Source organism: Epinephelus fuscoguttatus, linkage group LG19, assembly GCF_011397635.1.
Source record: "Epinephelus fuscoguttatus linkage group LG19, E.fuscoguttatus.final_Chr_v1".
Classification (NCBI taxonomy): domain Eukaryota; kingdom Metazoa; phylum Chordata; class Actinopteri; order Perciformes; family Serranidae; genus Epinephelus; species Epinephelus fuscoguttatus.
Window position 1 is genome coordinate 32,593,871 of NC_064770.1, and position 18,379 is coordinate 32,612,249.

Sequence of the window (18,379 nt, forward strand, 5' to 3'; positions counted from 1 at the left end):
ACCAGGGGCCACCAGCCTGGCACACTCCGCAATATACTACAATCTAAATACCTGTTATTAGGTAACAATGAACACTTGACTGTGTGGGCTAAATTCGTGTTCAGGTAGCTGTTGACATCAGTCACTGTCGTCTTTGACAGGCTGTGGGGAGAGTTGTGAAAATCATTTAAACCCTCTGCTGTTTGTTTTCACTGACTGGCATGTAGACAGCAACAAGTCTCTGCTGCCTTTGCTGACTTCAGCTCTCGGAAAGCACAGCGTGAAAGGCCATCATTTTTAAGGATTGATGCAAGAAACCTATAGTTAAGTTTCCATCATGGCTGCATCCAATTTGTGTGTTTCCATTTTCATGTTTGTGAAATGTACGTGTCGTCATTTTGGCTGACAAGAGAACAAAATAAAGAGTTTCTCCAAAACTAGCCGACCAGACAAAAGAGACCAGGTTCTCTTTTGAACAAACTGGCAGAAAAAAAATACACACTCATTACACTTTAGTAGTTTAGTAAAACAAACAAACAAACAAAGCCCGTCCCAACAATCGAAAAGAGTGCACATTTCAGTGAGTTAGTAGAAAAATAAAGAAAAACTCAAAGCAGTGGTAATTTTGGTTTTGAAAAACAACTAAAAGACAACATGTTCCAGATCAGATCAGAAGATGATTCATAAGATCAGAGGAGGTAGTACAGTAAAAAAACAATGCACACTGTGGGTTTGGTGTTGAGTTGACCCTACCTGAGGCAATCTGGGACTAAGGACTGAGTCCTGAAACACTAGTCTATAGAGAGAACAGAAACAACCGTTGTCAACCTGGATACACACACACGCACGCACACTCTTGTTCATACTCTCGCACACCCGTACACTGACGCACGCTGCCACATCCGCCCACAGAGCAGCCTTTATAGTGGTGTTTGACACCCTCTTTCCTATCATTAAGACTTCCCAGCTATTTTTAAATCAATGCGACCTATTTTGACCCAACAACGAAAAATAACCCTGAGGCAAGAAACAGCTTCTATGATGAAGGATCTGGTGTTACGAGGGGTGTTTCTGAACAGGTCTTCATCGTGGGCTCATTCACCTTTATGCAGGCAGCTCTGTGCAGCGCATGACTGGACGAACGCACATGCAGAATCACCCCCAGAGGGAAAAAAGAGCAGGAGAAAGCCGTGAGGGGAGGGTCAGAGAGGGTGTGTCGGTGGGAGGTGAGTTTACTTACATATAAGTCTGCGGCTCCGTAAAACCCATCCTGATACACCACACTGAGAGAGAGAGGAAGAAAAACGGGAGGGGATGGTGTGGTGGAGGGGGTGCAAACGGAGTGGTGCACAGTCCCAAAACCAGAGTGGATGAAGGTCACAACACAGCAAAGAGAAAAGATGGTACAGACAGAGATGGGAAGAAAGAGAGAGAAAGAGAAAAGTAGTTATTTCACACCCATGCAGCATGCAGAGGAAATACAACTTCCATTTAAGCTCCAAAACCCAAACTAAAAACATTAAACAAAAGACTCGTGGGGCAAATAGATTAAGCTCATTGAGCTGAAATGGAACCGTAAAGTGCTATTGTTCCCCAGCTTCAAGAAAATCAAGGCGGTACAGGGTGCTCTGAATGGATGGTTTTATGGTGTGGGGTTTCAGTGGAGCAGATATGGAGAGGGTATTTCCTACAGCCCCCCAATATCATCTTGTTTAGCTTCATTTGAATACCAACATAATAAGCAGCCGCAAGGCCATTAACCAATCAATTCTGCTTTGATCTGAGTATCGCAGCAGTCGCAACCCCATTAGCCAATCATCACAGCACAGCAACGACATGCACAGTACACATACTGAGGGGACAAATAACAGATCAGAGTAAACGTGAATAATTCGTAGCAAATCTGTGAGCGGGGTGACTGCGTCTGCATAATGACTGAACGTGTGTTTGTGTGTGTGTGTCTATGCAAATCTGCTGCTGGTGGTATCTGCGAGTTTATTCAAATGAGCCTTCGATGGTGCAATCCCATCACTGTGTCATACTCGGCTGAATAGCTTGTGAACTGATTGACAATGTGCCAGTTGGACCGCTGAAGAGAGTGAAGTGTGAATAATGTGAGGAGTGTATGAGCACAGCTGCATTAAACAGAGCGCTGGTCAAATAGGATCTGGAAAATTACTCTGGAAATGGTATTCATGAGGTGTTCCTCGATGGATTTACTCGCCGCTAAACAAAACAATTGATCTCGGCTTGTTTTATATCTCAAATGTGTTGTGTAAAGCGCACGCTGCAGATGTGGGACAGCTAGTCAACAGCTCTTGTTTATACACAGCGTGCATTTTCTTACCCGGGGTAGGCGGGGATGGCGGGCTGAGGCACGGCAGCCCGCACGGCGCTGTAGACGGGCCGGCCTCGACCCCTGAGGTGGGCGCCGCGGAACGCTGCTGCCGCTGTAGTGGCTGCTGCTGCTGCTGAAGGGTAGGGAAACCCTGGGACTGAGAGGTGAGGAAGATGGAGGGAGAGCAGGTGATTTAAGGAGGAAATGTAACGGTGAAAAGGACAATGTAAAAGGAAAAAAAGGAGAACCATGATGAATTAAGGAGAAAGAAAGAGCAAAGAGAGGAGGGGAATAATACCAACTCGCCCTGCGGGCTTGATATCAATAAAAGTGTCAGTGAGGAGAAATGCTAGGCAAGCAGTGCATTAATATAAATTAAAGATTGGAATGTGATTAAAATGTAAAGTAGGCTGCGGAGACAGATTTTAGTGTGGGTGTGGGAGATGGAGCGCGGCCTCACCTGCGTAGAGCTCCGGTCCGTACACGGCCCCCACCATCGGACTCAGTTTCCACCCCGCTGATCGTCACACAGAGAGGAAAGGGCACTTCATTAATATGGGCGGCTCACAGAGAGCGTAGGATCCTGTGTGCCTGCTGCACTTACATGGTGTATTAATATACAGACACACCTCTACTCCTGTTGTTCACCTTTATTTCTGGCATTCACAGTTCAGTATTTACAGAGCAGTTTAATCACAGCAACAGAACAGGAGCAATGGGACAACAGTCGAGCAGCACGGCAGCGTTTCTTTAAAAATTGATTGTAATAACTGCTTCTGTTTCCAAGGCTGCCCAACAGAGCGCTACCTTGTTTTCATAAGACAGATTGCCTCTGCAAGGCTGACTCTGAACTACACTGGCAGAGCTGCACAGCCTCGTCCTACAGATGGTTCACGTTTAATAAAGGGCTTAAAACACACTATAATGCAGTTGCAAACAATATAGAAAACAGTTGTGATTAGTGCTGCTTAACTGTGCACAGCTGGTTCAATATCAGCAAAGTTTCCCTTTATATTCATTGTCTGGTGTGGCGATCAGCAGTGATGTGGTGGTTCACTTTTACACTGTGATCTGTAGCCTATAGTTCGGCTTTCGCTTCTAACTATGTCTTTGTCTTTTTAACCTGTTGTTGCTGCTGAGTCAGTTTGACATCCTGGATATATCCTTCAAACACAGACTGTAGACCCCTCTGTCTGCTTCTCTCTGGAATCACTCTTTCATTTCTCCAAACATATTTCTTCAGGCAGTGCAGTTAGTTACAGTGTGGGCTCCATGCTTTCTGCGACAGCTTGTCGGAGCATCACAAAGAGGCGGGGCTTGCCATTGTTTATACAGAGAAGGCACAACTGACTGATTAAAATGCACACGTGACGCTACACTGTAATGTTAGCTGGGCATTAATATAGCATTAATTATCAGTTTGGGACTGTCTGAATCTGCCGTGTGAAGCTGCCTGAACGCCGGTAGAAAAAAGTTCGCCTTCCACTCTGTTTCTATGTTGTTCAACACATTCGGATGTTGCCGGTGTAAATTAAATTTTAGCAGCCATCCTAAAAGCTCCACCTGGTAATGTAATGAGAGCTCACCAAAAAAATGAAGTCACTAAAGGGTCTGAAAAGTTGCTTTATCTCACAAGAAAGTTCACCAAGTTGGCAACCAGGGTTAGAAATGATCTTTGCCACTGTAGCTGGTAGATTCCAAATTCTATCAGCTACTCATTAGATTATAATTGTTCTTTGGCTTGTGAGTGAAGTCAATCTAGCGAACACTTGCATATTTCACCAACATTTGGCTGATGCTAAGTTCAAACCCTGTTGGCGACACTGAGCTGTGCACCACTGTAAATGACGAGGGTGTGCTGGATTTGCTTCACAAGACAAAACAAGAGCATCACTGCGAAACAGAATGTGGTACAGTATATGTTTCTGTTGTATCAGCGGAAGACAAAATCATAATTAAAATAAAATTCGATTAATCAAGCAGCGCAAGTCTTTATATATGTTAAAATTTCTGACAAACACTACACAGTTTCAAGCAAATACATTAAAGTGTGTTATAAACCATTGAATGTTTTATATTTTGCAAAGAAATGCTAAATGGGTGACTTAAAGTAAACTCTTACATGCCTTAAATGTTAAAGTAAATTCTAACATTTAAGGCAGTGATAAGAAATTGCACATTTGGGCTGCAAAAACATGTTTTTTTACAACTTGCACAATAAACATATTATGAAAGATATCTGAATCTGATTTTCCGTGTGAGCTAAAAAGAAAAAGAGTATCAGGAGAAGAACTGTTCTTTAAAATGTACCTATCATTCTGTTTTTTATTATTAGTGCCTTCAGTGCTCAGGTCAATGTTCAACTTGTTTAGGAAAGAATGTTGGAAATAACTTCATTTCATTTTTTAAAAAAAATTTAACAAGACATTCGCTGAATTTTCCTCATTCAATTCAATTCAATTTTATTTATGAAGTCCAATATAAAAAAATCACAATTTGCCTCAGGGCTTTACAGCATAAAGCACTATTCAGACGGGATTAGTTTTACATGGGCACGAGGGGTAATGTCACTTTACCACAGGACATCGGTAATATTAATGGCCAATTCGCACGGGATAAGAAATATCAGTAAAACTACCATAAGTAGGAGGGGTAAATCCATTCACGCACCGCCATCCCCTCCTGTCGTCATGTGCATATGACGTTGCTTCCTGTGCGTACCACACTCCCTCCAGGCAAAACACAATGAATCGTGTTCATCGTAGGCCCTGAGGTACCTGAGGGTTCACACGGACTTGTCCGACTGTGAAGTGCAAAACTGAGTGCTTCTTCAAGAGCCTCCACGCTTGAAAATCCGCGAAAAACCACTTGTAAACAGGATATGACGAAATATCTACACACATATTTACTGCTGGTCTATTCGCACAGGGTTAGTATTACCTGAGGTTATTTTCCAGGACCCTTTTACAGAAGGTAAAAGCCGCAGTAATCTTTACTGACATCGTGCGGTAATGATTACTGACATGGCATTCAGACGGGACTAAAATCTCTGGTAATTATTATTTTACCCCACGTACCTATGTAAAACTAATCCCGTCCGAATAGGGCTTAAGACATCCCTCTGTCCTTGGACCCTCACAGCGGATAAGGAAATACTTCCCCAAAAAACCCTTTAACGGAAAAAAAAAAATGCAGCCCTAATGCAAATATTCGACACATTCAAGTAAAGCCCAGGTCAACAACCTCAACAAACAAATAAATAAACCCCAGCTAAAAAGCCACACCCCTTTTACCCACATTCTTTATATTAAATTTAAGTTGACTTTGTTACATGCTTCGTCTGAGGTGATGTTCAGAATCTGAGATTTTAGAGTCAGCTGACGTCGTGGCTGGTAGGTGGTGTAAAGCTAAAATAAACTGCATGAAATTGGTGTGCTGACAGCCTTACATAATGTGGTCTGCACTCTGCAGCAGAGCCTGCAGGGAGGAAACACTGTGGCTGGGTTGGTTGTGTGTGTTTTACGCTGCCTACATGCCTCTCCCTGTGTGTACCTGTGCTGTTTGGATTATTAGGCGGGCTACGCTGCACTGTTAGTGTGTGCGTGTCGGTGTGGTTATTACCATAAGGCAGTGTGCTGAGAGCCTCTCCGTTAGGGTAGGGGCTGACCATTTTCTTGTTGGTCATCACCCTGGCGGTGGCATTATTCACCTGGGGACGGAGGAGCAGACGGTCAGAGACACAGACACAACAACTCCACAAAGGGAACTGAAGTATAACACAAACGCAGATCACAAGGCTGAAATGTTGTTTTTACAGTAGAAACATTCGATATATCTGCTGTTGTGTGCTGTTATTATGTTTGCCTCCATTTGTTTTGTGCATCTCTGAAGTTGACAGTGTTATTATCGGAGTATATTTGCTGTTGCTGGGTCATTAGATGTGGATGCTGGTGCCTTTTGGAGTTCTGGTCCATTTACTTGTGTCAACATGTAGTTTATATCTTCCCTGAATTTTCCTGCCCTACATAACTACTGAGCTTGTTTTTATTGTTACAATGCACACTTGATGGCATTAAAGTGTCATTATACTGCACACACTTTTGCAGTGGGAACAAAGATAATAAAATGAAACCAAATAAATCGGCTAAAATTAAACAGTGTGACGACGTATACATGCAAAAACTATTCCATTTTTTGCCCTTATTCCAAAAACGACAATATTCCTACTACGCTGTTTACACGACAATTGAAAATGAATATTTCACTAAGGGTGCTTCAGACCTAGAGTCGTCTTGCTTTGGTCCGAATCAGGGACTAATTTTGTTACAGAGTTGTATAATTGCCTAGAGTTGGTTCGAACCAGATCAAATGCCTTGTGTGAGAAAGCTGCTCTTGATTGGTCAGAATTTCCAAGTGGGAAAAATCCAGGAAGTAACGCAAACGTTGAAGAAGAGTACACTTGCAAGATAAATGTGACACTTTCCAATGTCACAATGGAGGGACAACTACACAGGTTGATTTTAGCGCTGCTCATCGTGGACTATATTGCTGTCATTGTTCATTTTAGTCAAACCATACAGTTTGAAAACGAGGCGCGGCTCCAACTAGAAAACAATGTTTTGATGCATTGGATGTGCTGAATGTGCATATTAAGGCAGTACAGGAGGAGGTGCACATTAATAATCCTCCAGGACTGGAACATGCTCATGTTTAACCCAAACAATGTGTCATGTGACTGCAGTTGGTTCACATCCAGGTCGGAACACCTTCTCACCACAAACCAACTGCACCAGAGTTCATTTGTAACCGGACCGAGACCACCTCTTCAGGAAGGTCTCAGTCTGGTTGTTTTGGTGCACACTTGAATGTGATTGCTGTGTTCACACCTGCCCAAACGAACCGCACGTAGCGGGCAAGCGAACTTGAGTGAGATTAAACGGAACCAAACAGGGCAGGAGTGAAAGCACCTTAACATTCCGGTTTCCATGCAGCCGGGCATACTCAGACTGACATGCCCTAAAGCCCAGCTCCTCATTCATATTTTAAGAAGCTACAAAATTATATTCAGCCACAGAATAAGCCCGAAAAGCTGCAAATTGGAATGGAAGTACAGAGTTGTTGCATAGAGATGATACGCCATCTCATCTAGTTGCATTTGTGTGAACTGGCAGGTTTTTAGAACGTTGCAGAACGGCACATTGCAAGTAGCTGCCTGTTTCAACTCGTCTCGTCGCGAATCTTTGGTCTGACCTGGGTTTAAAACCTGAACAATAACAGCATATCCCACGTCTTAACTGGAAAACGCTACATTAGGAGTAAGATCTATTTTGAAATACACAAACAGAGTACACTGTTTAATGATCTGTGTCAAATTCAGAATAAAAGTGGAACGTAAGTGTGCATGTAAATGTAGTCAGTGTGGAATAATTTCACTCCCGACATGACTGCTAACTCTTTCAGTGTTGGTGTGTCAGAGCGGGTGAGGGCTGTTAGGGGGATTTTTAGTCATCATGCAATTAAAAGTGAGTTGGCCAGTAGAGATTTGGTGACTCATTGTGGAGAGAGACACAAGGGCTGCCACGGGTGACATTGGTTATGTTGCGGCTGTGGCTGCACATAAAGGGAGGAGGGGGCACAGCAAGAAGAAACCAAGCTGTACTGTTTTTTTGGCATGCACAGATGAAAGTATAGTGGATATTTTTTTTTAGGTGTGTGTGTGCATGTTCTGCGCATGCTGGCTGACATTTCAGTCTAATGCTTCGGCTTTCAATCCAAGATGGCTGATAATCTCCTCTCTGAGCTTCAAAGGCTCACACTCCAGTCCCTTGATCTATCCTCATCTTCCTTTGATGGGTTTTAAGAGAAGGAGATTGTAGTTCTCTGTAATAACCCATACTGTCCCAGAGTGATGTTGAAGCTCAGCGTCTGACTGTGTGGGGAGCTAAAGATTAATGACCTTTTGGCTGGATGAGGCGAGAGTGTGTGAGACAAAGAAGGAGAGTGACTGAGGAATGAGAGTGCTTCTGTATGTGCGCACACACGCCGCACTCCCATTTAGGGGACCATTAAGGCCTCCACTGCCATCCGCATTGCCTCTCTCAGTGAGTCATGTTCTTTATCTGCAGAGCTTCATTCAAATGGAAATGAAGTTTACCTCATTTTTCCCTCATCGTAAATGACAAGGTCAGTGGCAAATGATTCAATTAGCCTAGCCTGGCTAGCTATCTGACGTGACTGTCCGCGGGTGTCTGAGTGGGGATGTTTTGAAATGTAAATGGAGTTAATGAATCAAATTAATATCGACATTTCTATGTGTCACAGTGGAATTCTGTAGGAAGTTTCATGTTGACTAGTAACTGTTGAAAATGAAAATGAAAATGAAAAGTTCAGCGTACAGTGACCAAAGCTTCCTGTTTGTCTGGGGGGCAAATTTGCTTTTCCTAAGGCATGACCCGCCCTATTCTGCCTCACTCCACCTCCTCTTGCCTAAACCTAACCAACCAAAGATGGCAAAGAGTGCTAGCCAATCAGAGGGAGAGAGGGATGAGTCATGCCTTTGCTATCCTTGAAAAAACGAAGTAGCATCCGGGTTTGTCCCAGTTTCAATTTGGGTATTCGGGTCCTGACAAATAACTGTAAATCATGTCCCCAGTTTTCACCACGATTGAAATAATAGTAAAAATTATACTTGTTTTCAGCACTTATTAACAATGATTTGTTTGTATGTGTGTCAATCAATCAATGTGTTGTCAAAGTGTTGTCTGTTACGCTAACGGTTAGCTGTAATGCAGAATATAAACTCGGTTTTCGTACAGTACCCAGCAACAAAAACGCTGCCCTTTGCCCACACTACGAGAACACACTTCTGGAAGTGCAGGGTGGAAATGCTATTTAAAGGATCATTTAATGATTGCCAAACATAAGTGGTGGTGAAAACAGGAAGTAGCTATGTTGCATCTTAACATTAATGTCACTTGAGCGAGGCAAATGTTGGTGACAGCCTTCTGAAATGAGTGGCTTAAGAGGAGATCTTTGCCATCTGGTGAAACACAACCAGAGCTTTCGGTCCATGAACTTCACAGCTGGTTTTGGGTTTCTGGTGTTATTATACAGTTTTCACATAAACTATGTTTTGGTGGATGACATGGTGTTGAAAGGTGTGCACGGTAGGTGGGCTATGTGCTGAATTAACTGTCCCCCAGTCTAATGAAAACAGCTATGGTGTGTGCAGGGGTCCATACATGAGCGCGTGCGATACACTTAGATGTACATTATGTCATTTACTGTGGCCAGCGGTCCCTCTATCAAAACAAAACCAAAAGACGGTGCCGAATTATCCACAGATGTATCTTACTCTCTAAAACAAACAGACCAGGTGATTTAAGGTGGAAAACCCCCCAAAATAAAGCATTTCACGTTGAAAATCACTGTTTCTCCAATGCTCTTTAGCTTATCACGGAGGGGCTGCTAGCCTTTTGTTAACGTGTACTCGTCTTTTTTCTCTGACAACTTAAGATCCAGATGTTTAGAAGGTTTTTACAGGGAGCCGAATTATCTGCAGAGGTCTGTTCCTCTCCAAGACAAACACATCAGGTGATTTAAACTGGTAAAAAAGCACTGAATAAGGCATTTCACGTTCAACATCACTGTTTCTCCAATGCTGTTTGGCTTGTCTCAGAGAGGGACTGCTAGCATTATGCTAACGTGTGCTTGTCTTTTTTTCGGACAACTTTAGAACCAGATGTTTGGAAGGTTTTTACTTGGAGCCGAATTATCCTCAGAGGTCTCTCCCTCTCCAAAACAAACAGACCCAGTGATTTAAACTGGTAAAAACACTGAATAAAGCAGTGTCATGTTAAAAATGTGTGTTTCTTCAATGCTGTTTGGCATGGTGGGAGCTGGAGCAGAGACGCCGCTAACATTTCTTAGCTAGTTTCTCTTATAACTTCAGATCCAGATGCCCAATGACTAAAATGCTTCATCTGGTAAAACATATAGTTAAAAATGACCAAGATCTAAAATATGTGCTGTAAAAAGGTAGCTTAAAATTTGATAGAAAGTCAATTTATGGCAGCTTCTGGCAGACAGCTTCAACTGTGACGCATGCACAAGGGGGATATGACGCCAGTGACAGGCAATGGCAACCAAATGACGTGTCCTTGATTTAGATTTAAGGTTTTTCTGGCTTTAAACATTGTTGGAACCATTTGAGATAATACGCATTTTAGACATTTTTAGACATTTAATGCAGAAAAGTTACAGATTTTATCTTACAGGGTCTCAGTTTGGGGGGAAAATATGGTCACACTAGTTAAGCGTATGTTCATGGTTGATTTGTGTGTGTGTGCATTATATATACACCTGTGTGTGTGTCATGTGCAGTCAATGAACTTGGGTAAACGGTTGACAGGAACACATGCAAATCAACAGAATATGGAAGGCAAATCTCAAAAGTGTTAATAATTAATAAAACATTCAGCCTTTCTCGTCCCACTTTTGCCCTCCCAGTTCAGCCTGAACAATAAACCAGGACAAAATCAAGTCACATTTCCATATGAAACCAAACTTGTGGGGTTTACATACCTAAAAAGAAATATTAAAAAAATAAATAATACAAGGGAGAGAAAGAGGGGGTGCAAAAACATTTGTTTGACAAAATTAATAATCATATAACACAGAAATTACACGCAGCCAAATATGGGCGCAACACATGACCAAGAGTGAGTAACAAACCAAAAAAAGTAAAAAATTCAGCCAATCAGCAAGCGTCGGATGCAGCATAGAGACCAATCAAAAACAATCGCAGCACTCCCACATCGAACACGTACGAGACGAAGATGGGACAGATAAGTTAAGAGGACGGGATGCAGGTGAGAAGTAAAGAGACAGAGCCAGTCCATATACAAAAAAAAATCAACAGGAGAACGTAAAGATGGAGTGAAGAGAAAGAGAAAACAAGGGAGAAAGTTTACATGAGCAACACAAAAAATAAACTAATAACAATTACTGTTTAAAACAAAACATATATCCCAAGGTGCATCATTCAAATAAAGCAATTAGATTTGGTGACCATTCTCCTGAAAAATCTCATTATATGTGGTGGGTTGAGAAACAGAGCACCAAAGGATGGAGGGAACAGAGAGAGCACGAGAGAGAAGGAGGGAGAGGAAGAGAGAGATAGAGAGAGAGCAATCCTCATTCCCAAAAAAGGAGAAAAAAAAAATCAAATAAACATGAGACACTATGCCAGGCATTAGAACTGTGTGTCACAAACTGAGACCAGTACACTACGACTACGACTACTACTACGACTACTGGTAACACAGACAATCCACTACAAGAAAACCAAAACAAAAAGAGAAAAACAAAATGGCAGCATAATAGAGACCCAAAACACAGTAAGGTAAACCCCATATCGGTTTAGAAATGCATATGGTTACACAGCAGCGGCAACACTCGTTTGGTAAGTGACCACATCTGGAGCAGCATGATCTCTTTTAGTTTTACATAAATCAAAATATGAACAGTTACAGTTTGATTTTTAATGGTACTGTAAAAAATTTTCTTTGCTAGTCTTTGTATGTACATTTGGAAAGTCTTTGTTTAGACAAGAGCATCATGGCCATAGACACAGAATGTGAGTAGAACGGACATTGAACCATTTTGCTGTGGTCATTTAACTCATTCGTCACACTCTCAATAACAAACTGGCAACTGATTTCAACTGCGTAGTTACGTAAAATCAAACTTGTTTATTTCTGTTTTCATTTTCAGCCGAAACGGTAACATTTAAAGATTTATACTTAAACACGGTGGAGGTTTTTTGAAAGCCCTGATGAAGACCTGCAGTGGTCGAGACATGTAGTCACTACAATAAAGTCTTTTTAATATTTCCGTCCGTGTTTTTTTGGAGTGCCTGGATTGCTTTCCTGACGGCGGTCCCACCTAGCTGACATTTCTGCTGTGCTTATTTATTTACCCTGTTGCTTTGCTAGCATCTTTGATAAACCGTCAAGCTAAGGAAGCTTGTTGGAAGCTAAGCAATGTACTGGAGTGGATGGGGACGGAAGGAAAATGCATTTTAAGCCCCTTTTACACTGCCAGATTTTCGGCGAATGTTGGGCGGTTTTGCGGGCAAGCTGTAAGTGTTTATATATATATATATACACACATTTAGGCCCTGATCACACAGAAAGTGTTTAAGCAGCTGGAGGCGCCTTTTTGTGATTGTTTTTAATGAGAATGACACTTTTTGCTCACGTTTTTTTTTCGTTGTAACAATGCGCCATGACATATCTTTTTTCTCATTGTCCAATCAGATGATTCGAGAGGCGGGCCTTCTGTGGCGGTCACGACAACAAGTTTACAGTTGGTAATCAATGGAGGAGAAACTGGTTGCTGGCCCGACGATAGACAGCAGGTTGTCAAACTGCTCCTGAGTCTTCCTAAAATTTGCCTGTAAACGTCCATCATGGACACGTTTCTGCTGTGTTTATTTTACATACTGTGTTGCTTTGCTAGCATGTTTGAGAAACAAAATCCAGTGTTACCCAACATCGACATCTCGACATCAACACTAACTGCTACTTTGGGTAGCTCAAGCTGTAAGACTCGTCTTTTCGGCTCTTTATTTCTGTCCCAGATCTCCTCCCTTTTCAGACACTGAGTCCAGAGCAGTTTTTGAGCATGTTTGCTCTTCACAGATGGAAATCTAAAAAACTTGAACCCTTCTCCACTCTTTATTGTTACCCACACCCCCAAAAACAACAAGACGTAACCATTTTCTCTTGATATCATATTGTACGTACATGTCACAGAGGTTTTCTACCCTAAAGTTACCGGAAAAAAACCATTGTGATTCGGTTTACTGATTTGAATGGGAATGTCCGTTCTACTCTCATTCTGCTTCTATGGTCATGGCATTTTTGAACTGTCTGCAATATGCTGTGCCACATGTTGAATGTTTCTACATTAGCTCAAAGCCTGAATAAACTCCTTGCCTCAGCCTCTGTTGTCTTAGCTCACATTTTTCCAAATGCACATTGAGCCCAATTGGCTAATATCTGACAGATGTACACTCGGCTAAAAGCAGGCAGGTCGATAAAATAAAGAAGTTCAAACCCAGAGCGGTGTTATTTGCCCTGCAGCTCAGGGGGCCTGCATTCACTCAAAGCAATCGAAGGCAGCAACAGGGAGCAAAGCTTCATCTCATTTCTGTTGATTTCTTTTATTTCTTATTAATCAAGAAAATGAGTGCTACATACATTGAGTCCAAATGGAGAGAATTAATCAGATGGATTGTGGATAGCCGTGTCATTGCATAGAGGAGGGTGATTACATTCGGTCATTCCCAGTGAGGTGTTAATGACATGGTGGAAGGGGGTGGGGACGGGCATGTGGAGAAAACATTACTGCTTAAAGCTTCCAATCAGTTGAGAGATGCTGTGTCTGTCTGTCTGTCTGTCTGTGTGCCTGTGATACCGTGTTGTGCACTGTAGAGATTACATAACAGCTCAGTAGGGCTGCGTGGGCCTGTCACATTAACATCAGCTGATAAATACAAATGCAAAGTCTAATAATATAACGTCACAGATACTACTGTATCAAATGCCCATTTTCAGGGGTGGGGTGGGAATGGGGGGGGGGATCAGTTCAGTGATAGATGTTTGTACACAACTTACCGTTGCCGTAGAAACAGCGAGTGGTTACCGTGGAGACTGACAACAACACACAGAAGTCGTCAGGGAAACAGAAAAAATATAATAAATAAAGGAACAAATAATCCTAGAAACAAAAGAAACCTAAATGCCCCCCCTTCCTCCTCTTCTTCCTCCTCCTCCTCCTCGCCCCATGTGAAATCAAAACCTGATAGCAGCAGTGTTACAGCTCAGAACAGAATACAAGAGAAAGAAGAAAGAGGAGGAAAAGGGAGAGAGGATGCTAGCTCTCGGTGCTTAATGGAGCTCAGAGCATCATTACAGCGATCAGACCAGTGACAGGGAGGTGTTGGTGCTCTAAGGGGAGAATGGAAATATGGGGCAACCTTGCCTTCACCCCAAAAACTAGCCTGTACTGAGATGCAGCGAATTGGAAAACTTCCAAGGCAAAGTAAGAAGAGCAGATACAAATGCACACCACCCTCCTTCATAGGAGCAGAATGTAAAAACGCTTTAACGCTGTCTGGGTCTGTTACAGTCAAAAGGACAAGTTGATGTATTTTGGTTAGCAAAGACTCAATGACTCATTCTTGTGTGGTAAGGTTAGGGCCACAAGAGAAGAGTGTGTGTTTGGAAATTGGGTAGAGTGGCTGTAATTTCCAGTTTGTTTTTTCCAGTCACCACAAAATAACATACTGAAGTTTTGTTTGATAGTCAAACAATAAAAATAAGACAGAAAAACAAAACAGGAGACAACAAATGGAAACAAAATAAGGCAGACAGAGATGACGGCAAATAAAGAAGTTAGAAAAACAGCTGGAGATTATTTTTAAATTAAATGACAGGAAGTCGACTGGCAACAGGAGAATGAAGGGATGAGGAAGAGAGAAAGAGTGGAGTCGACACAAAGAAAGACAGAGGGTCGGAAAGGGCAAAGTGAAAACTCTCTTTCCCCTTTTCTGTCTACATTTTCACTCATGTACAAAGCAAGCGCACACGGATACTCACACGTTTCATTCGTTAATCTGTCAAATCATGCAGTAACAGAAAGCTCTGATAACAAAACAGGACGGGTCAAATCCAAAGCTGAGGGGGGGGGGGGGGGAGGGTCATCTATGGGACTGGGACACAAGGAGCCGGTAAGCCTTCACCTCAGGCCATCGCCCATCCGCACAATCTTAATTCAAACATAGCGCTACTGAATACAACCATCCAAACGGTTCAAAGTGTTTATGGAAATGACTGGTTTAAGGCCCAGGCTGAAGTGAGCTGAAGGCCAACTGTGTCCCGTTGAGCAGTGTGTGGTGGCAGCACCGCTTGGTGAGGATGTGCATGGTCAGGCATGCAGAACCACAGGCACGACACCTTCTCATCCTTTTCACCACACACATCCATGCACTGATGATGACACTCTTTACTCAACAGTTCCCCCCTCTTTGCATGCAGAGCTGTACCGCTTGCAACACACACACACACACATACACACAAACCTTTAGCTATTCTGCTCTATTGTGTTCAAAGTCTGACTAAAACTCTGCGCTGCGGAGGAGCAGTCACTTCCCGTAGCACTCAAGCCGCACAGATCAACAGCAAACACACAACCTTAGAGCAGGAGTTAGTGATGGGAGTCTGTAGGGTTTAGCATGGCCTCTGTGCCCACCCAAGCACCATCTCCTCTGTGGCTGGAATCACTGACGTGTACAAAGTGCTGTGTTTTGTCCTTGTTAGCTCTCCCACAGTGTAGCTCTCACTGTGGACTGATCTACAGCAAGCAGACCAGAAAGCTACACACAGGGTCAGTGTAAAACAAGGTACACCTGCACTCTCTCTTGTACAATGCTGCTTGTTTGGTGCCGATTAAATGAGAAAAAAAGGTTCGCTGCAGTCTTTTTATTTTGCCTTGCATTCCCAGAGATGGGAGTGTCATAATTAATTTGAATTAGCCCGTCCTAAGTCCCACCCCTTTTCACTCTGTGCTCTTGAGCAACACGGCACAACCTCGGTCAACTTTTCCCTTTCCTGTTTTACTTAAGCTATGTTGGGATGCTACACTCCTCTATGTTGAACAGAAAACCAAGTTTAAGATCTGTCCGTCTTCACGGATATCTCAGTGCATATAGTCACATCTTTAGGTAGCTAATGTTAGCAATACACTGGCTAACGAGCTAGCTAACGTATAGCCACATCAGGAGTAGTTAGCCTTATGTCAGCCAGCTTTGCTTCCTCCTTATGTCCGTGGTAACGTTAAAGGGATTTGGAGAAAGACAGTTGGGTAGGTTGGTGTCTGACATAATTTTTTAAGATGAGATGAATTATCGTTAGCTGGAAAAGATCAATGCTAACTTGGGAAAATAAGTTTTCCATTGGGAAAATTCACATTAAAAGCCCCCTCAAGTCGGAACAAGTTGACAAAAATTTTAGTACACAACTTGCCGAGTTGGACAAAGCAAAGTAAGAACTAATATTGGCATTGCCTGTTGATTCTTAATGTCAAGCTTGTCCACCTTAGCAACAGTAACTAACAAGGACGGGACTTAGGATTGGTGAATTATAATAACTGGTACACATCTTGACCTTCAAATTGTCACCTACTGAGAAATGCAAAGAAATATTTAAGGTGTTTGAACTAGTCAAGAGTTCTGTGTGACCGTCAGATGATCCGAGCTGAACTCAATCATCAGCAAGAAGCTCAGCTGGCACAATCACAGACTGCATTATTTGTATTTCATTAAGTTTATAATGCACACCAGCATTAACTTAATAATTTCCTGATCGAGATTGCAGCTGTGCAAATGAGTCCACGCAGGGACCCTGATACACTTCCTGTACAGCCAGTGATTGCAGCTTAAGAATGAAATATGTGACACACACACAGTATGTGACTGAATGGTTTGGAACCTCTCCAATGTCTCCCCATCATTAGCAAGTGTAGGGTGTCCTACAGTCAAAGTAACGAGTCAATGACAGCCAAAATGTTACCGCCTGAGGCAGAGAGATGTTATGAGTGAGAACTGCTTAACCATTTATGTTAGAGCACACACACAGTCACAGAAACAGCCATGAGTGGGTGGAGATGCACTGAGGTTGGTGAGTGCATACTTAGATACACACTGTTACACCTATATATAGGCCTAGAGGGCTCTATTGTCTATATATAGAATGAATGGTGATGAGATGAGATCACAGAGAAGCAGGTAGAGACAAAGTGAATTGTAGTTGGGCCACTTACATGGATACATTGGAAGCACACAGGAAACTGACTTCTTCAAAGCGCAGAGTTTTTATTCCAGACAAAGAGAAGTACAGTATAACTTTAAGCACAACAATTCTATTTCATATACGCGGCTCACATGCACACTACTTTAAGCTACGAGAATGACTACTAACCGACTCCCTTTGGCATGCACACAGAGTAAGAGATGTCAGCAGCACTCAAGTTAATTCAATCATAAATTCAACTATTCAGCCTTTTTCTTAGTGAGTGGAGCAAAACTATGAGGCACCGAGGTGCAACTGATTTCATGCTAACTGAACAAGTAAGTTAAAAGAATAATTCACCCGCTAAATAACCATTTGTATATCAATTACACACGGTGTGTTACCTTGAATTCATGAAGGAAACTTAATTTTCTTGGATGCCTCCACGGTGAACGGTGAATCCAAAGAAGGCAAACAATCTTTATGAACTGAAGCAAAACTTATCAAAACATCCTTTTATAAACTCTTTCAAGATTCATGCAGTGTAATCCAAGTCTCATTTATCCAGTCGTACTCTTAATGCTTCCCAAACACATGCATCTTCACTAAAACATTATGATTTAAAGCATGTCAGTACAAACAGTCTCATATATATGGTTGAGTGGTGTGCCTGGACATGTGCAAGCCTTTGAACTCTGCTCAAGCAGAGCTCATATGTATACACGTGTTCAGGCACACTACCTGTGAGCAGATGTGTGTTACATAGTAAGGTTTAAGCAAAAATGTATGTGTTTGGGAAGTATTAAACATTCGATTGGATAAATTAGACTTAGATTACACTGTAGTGTCACACTTTGTAAACTGATGTTTTGCTGATGTCACACCTGGACCCTGATTACACAAAATGAAGACTTTTTTTGGGTTCTCCACACATTCATTTATTTTTGGCAGTCGACCATGATAACAACATCTCTTGCCTGGTATTTATTTCTTATTTTTGGAGCCGGACCGTTTAATAGGAGCGCTGTTTGAACATATACTTATCGATTAGTCTTTGCACGACACTTTCAGAGCACAGACAGAGCAGCAGAACGCCAGGCACAGTGAAAGTGAAACCTAAATGTTTATTGCGCTGGGTCTAAAAGTTTGCTTTCACTCGCAGCAGCTGCTCATCTCATCCATTTATCTGGTCTAATACTTTTAATTG

The 18,379-nt window shown here is 42.3% G+C and overlaps 2 protein-coding genes across 6 annotated transcripts in view; both read right to left on the reverse strand.

Moving 5' to 3' along the window:
* Positions 1 to 18,379, reverse strand: part of srebf2 (sterol regulatory element binding transcription factor 2) — a 597,702-nt gene that overhangs the window by 24,812 nt on the left and 554,511 nt on the right. The window lies entirely within an intron of this gene.
* Positions 1 to 18,379, reverse strand: part of LOC125879911 (RNA binding protein fox-1 homolog 2-like) — an 80,975-nt gene that overhangs the window by 13,676 nt on the left and 48,920 nt on the right. For 2 of the 5 annotated variants that reach the window (XM_049562073.1, XM_049562075.1), the window contains 4 exons: positions 5,939 to 6,026; positions 2,778 to 2,834; positions 2,327 to 2,474; positions 1,220 to 1,262 (listed from right to left, as the gene is read on the reverse strand). In XM_049562073.1, coding sequence (XP_049418030.1) covers positions 1,220 to 1,262; positions 2,327 to 2,474; positions 2,778 to 2,834; positions 5,939 to 6,026 — 336 coding nt within the window. Of the gene's footprint in view, positions 1 to 732; positions 776 to 1,219; positions 1,263 to 2,326; positions 2,475 to 2,777; positions 2,835 to 5,938; positions 6,027 to 18,379 lie in introns of all 5 variants that reach the window. The other 3 variants (XR_007447988.1, XM_049562074.1, XR_007447989.1) reach the window with 3 other exon arrangements.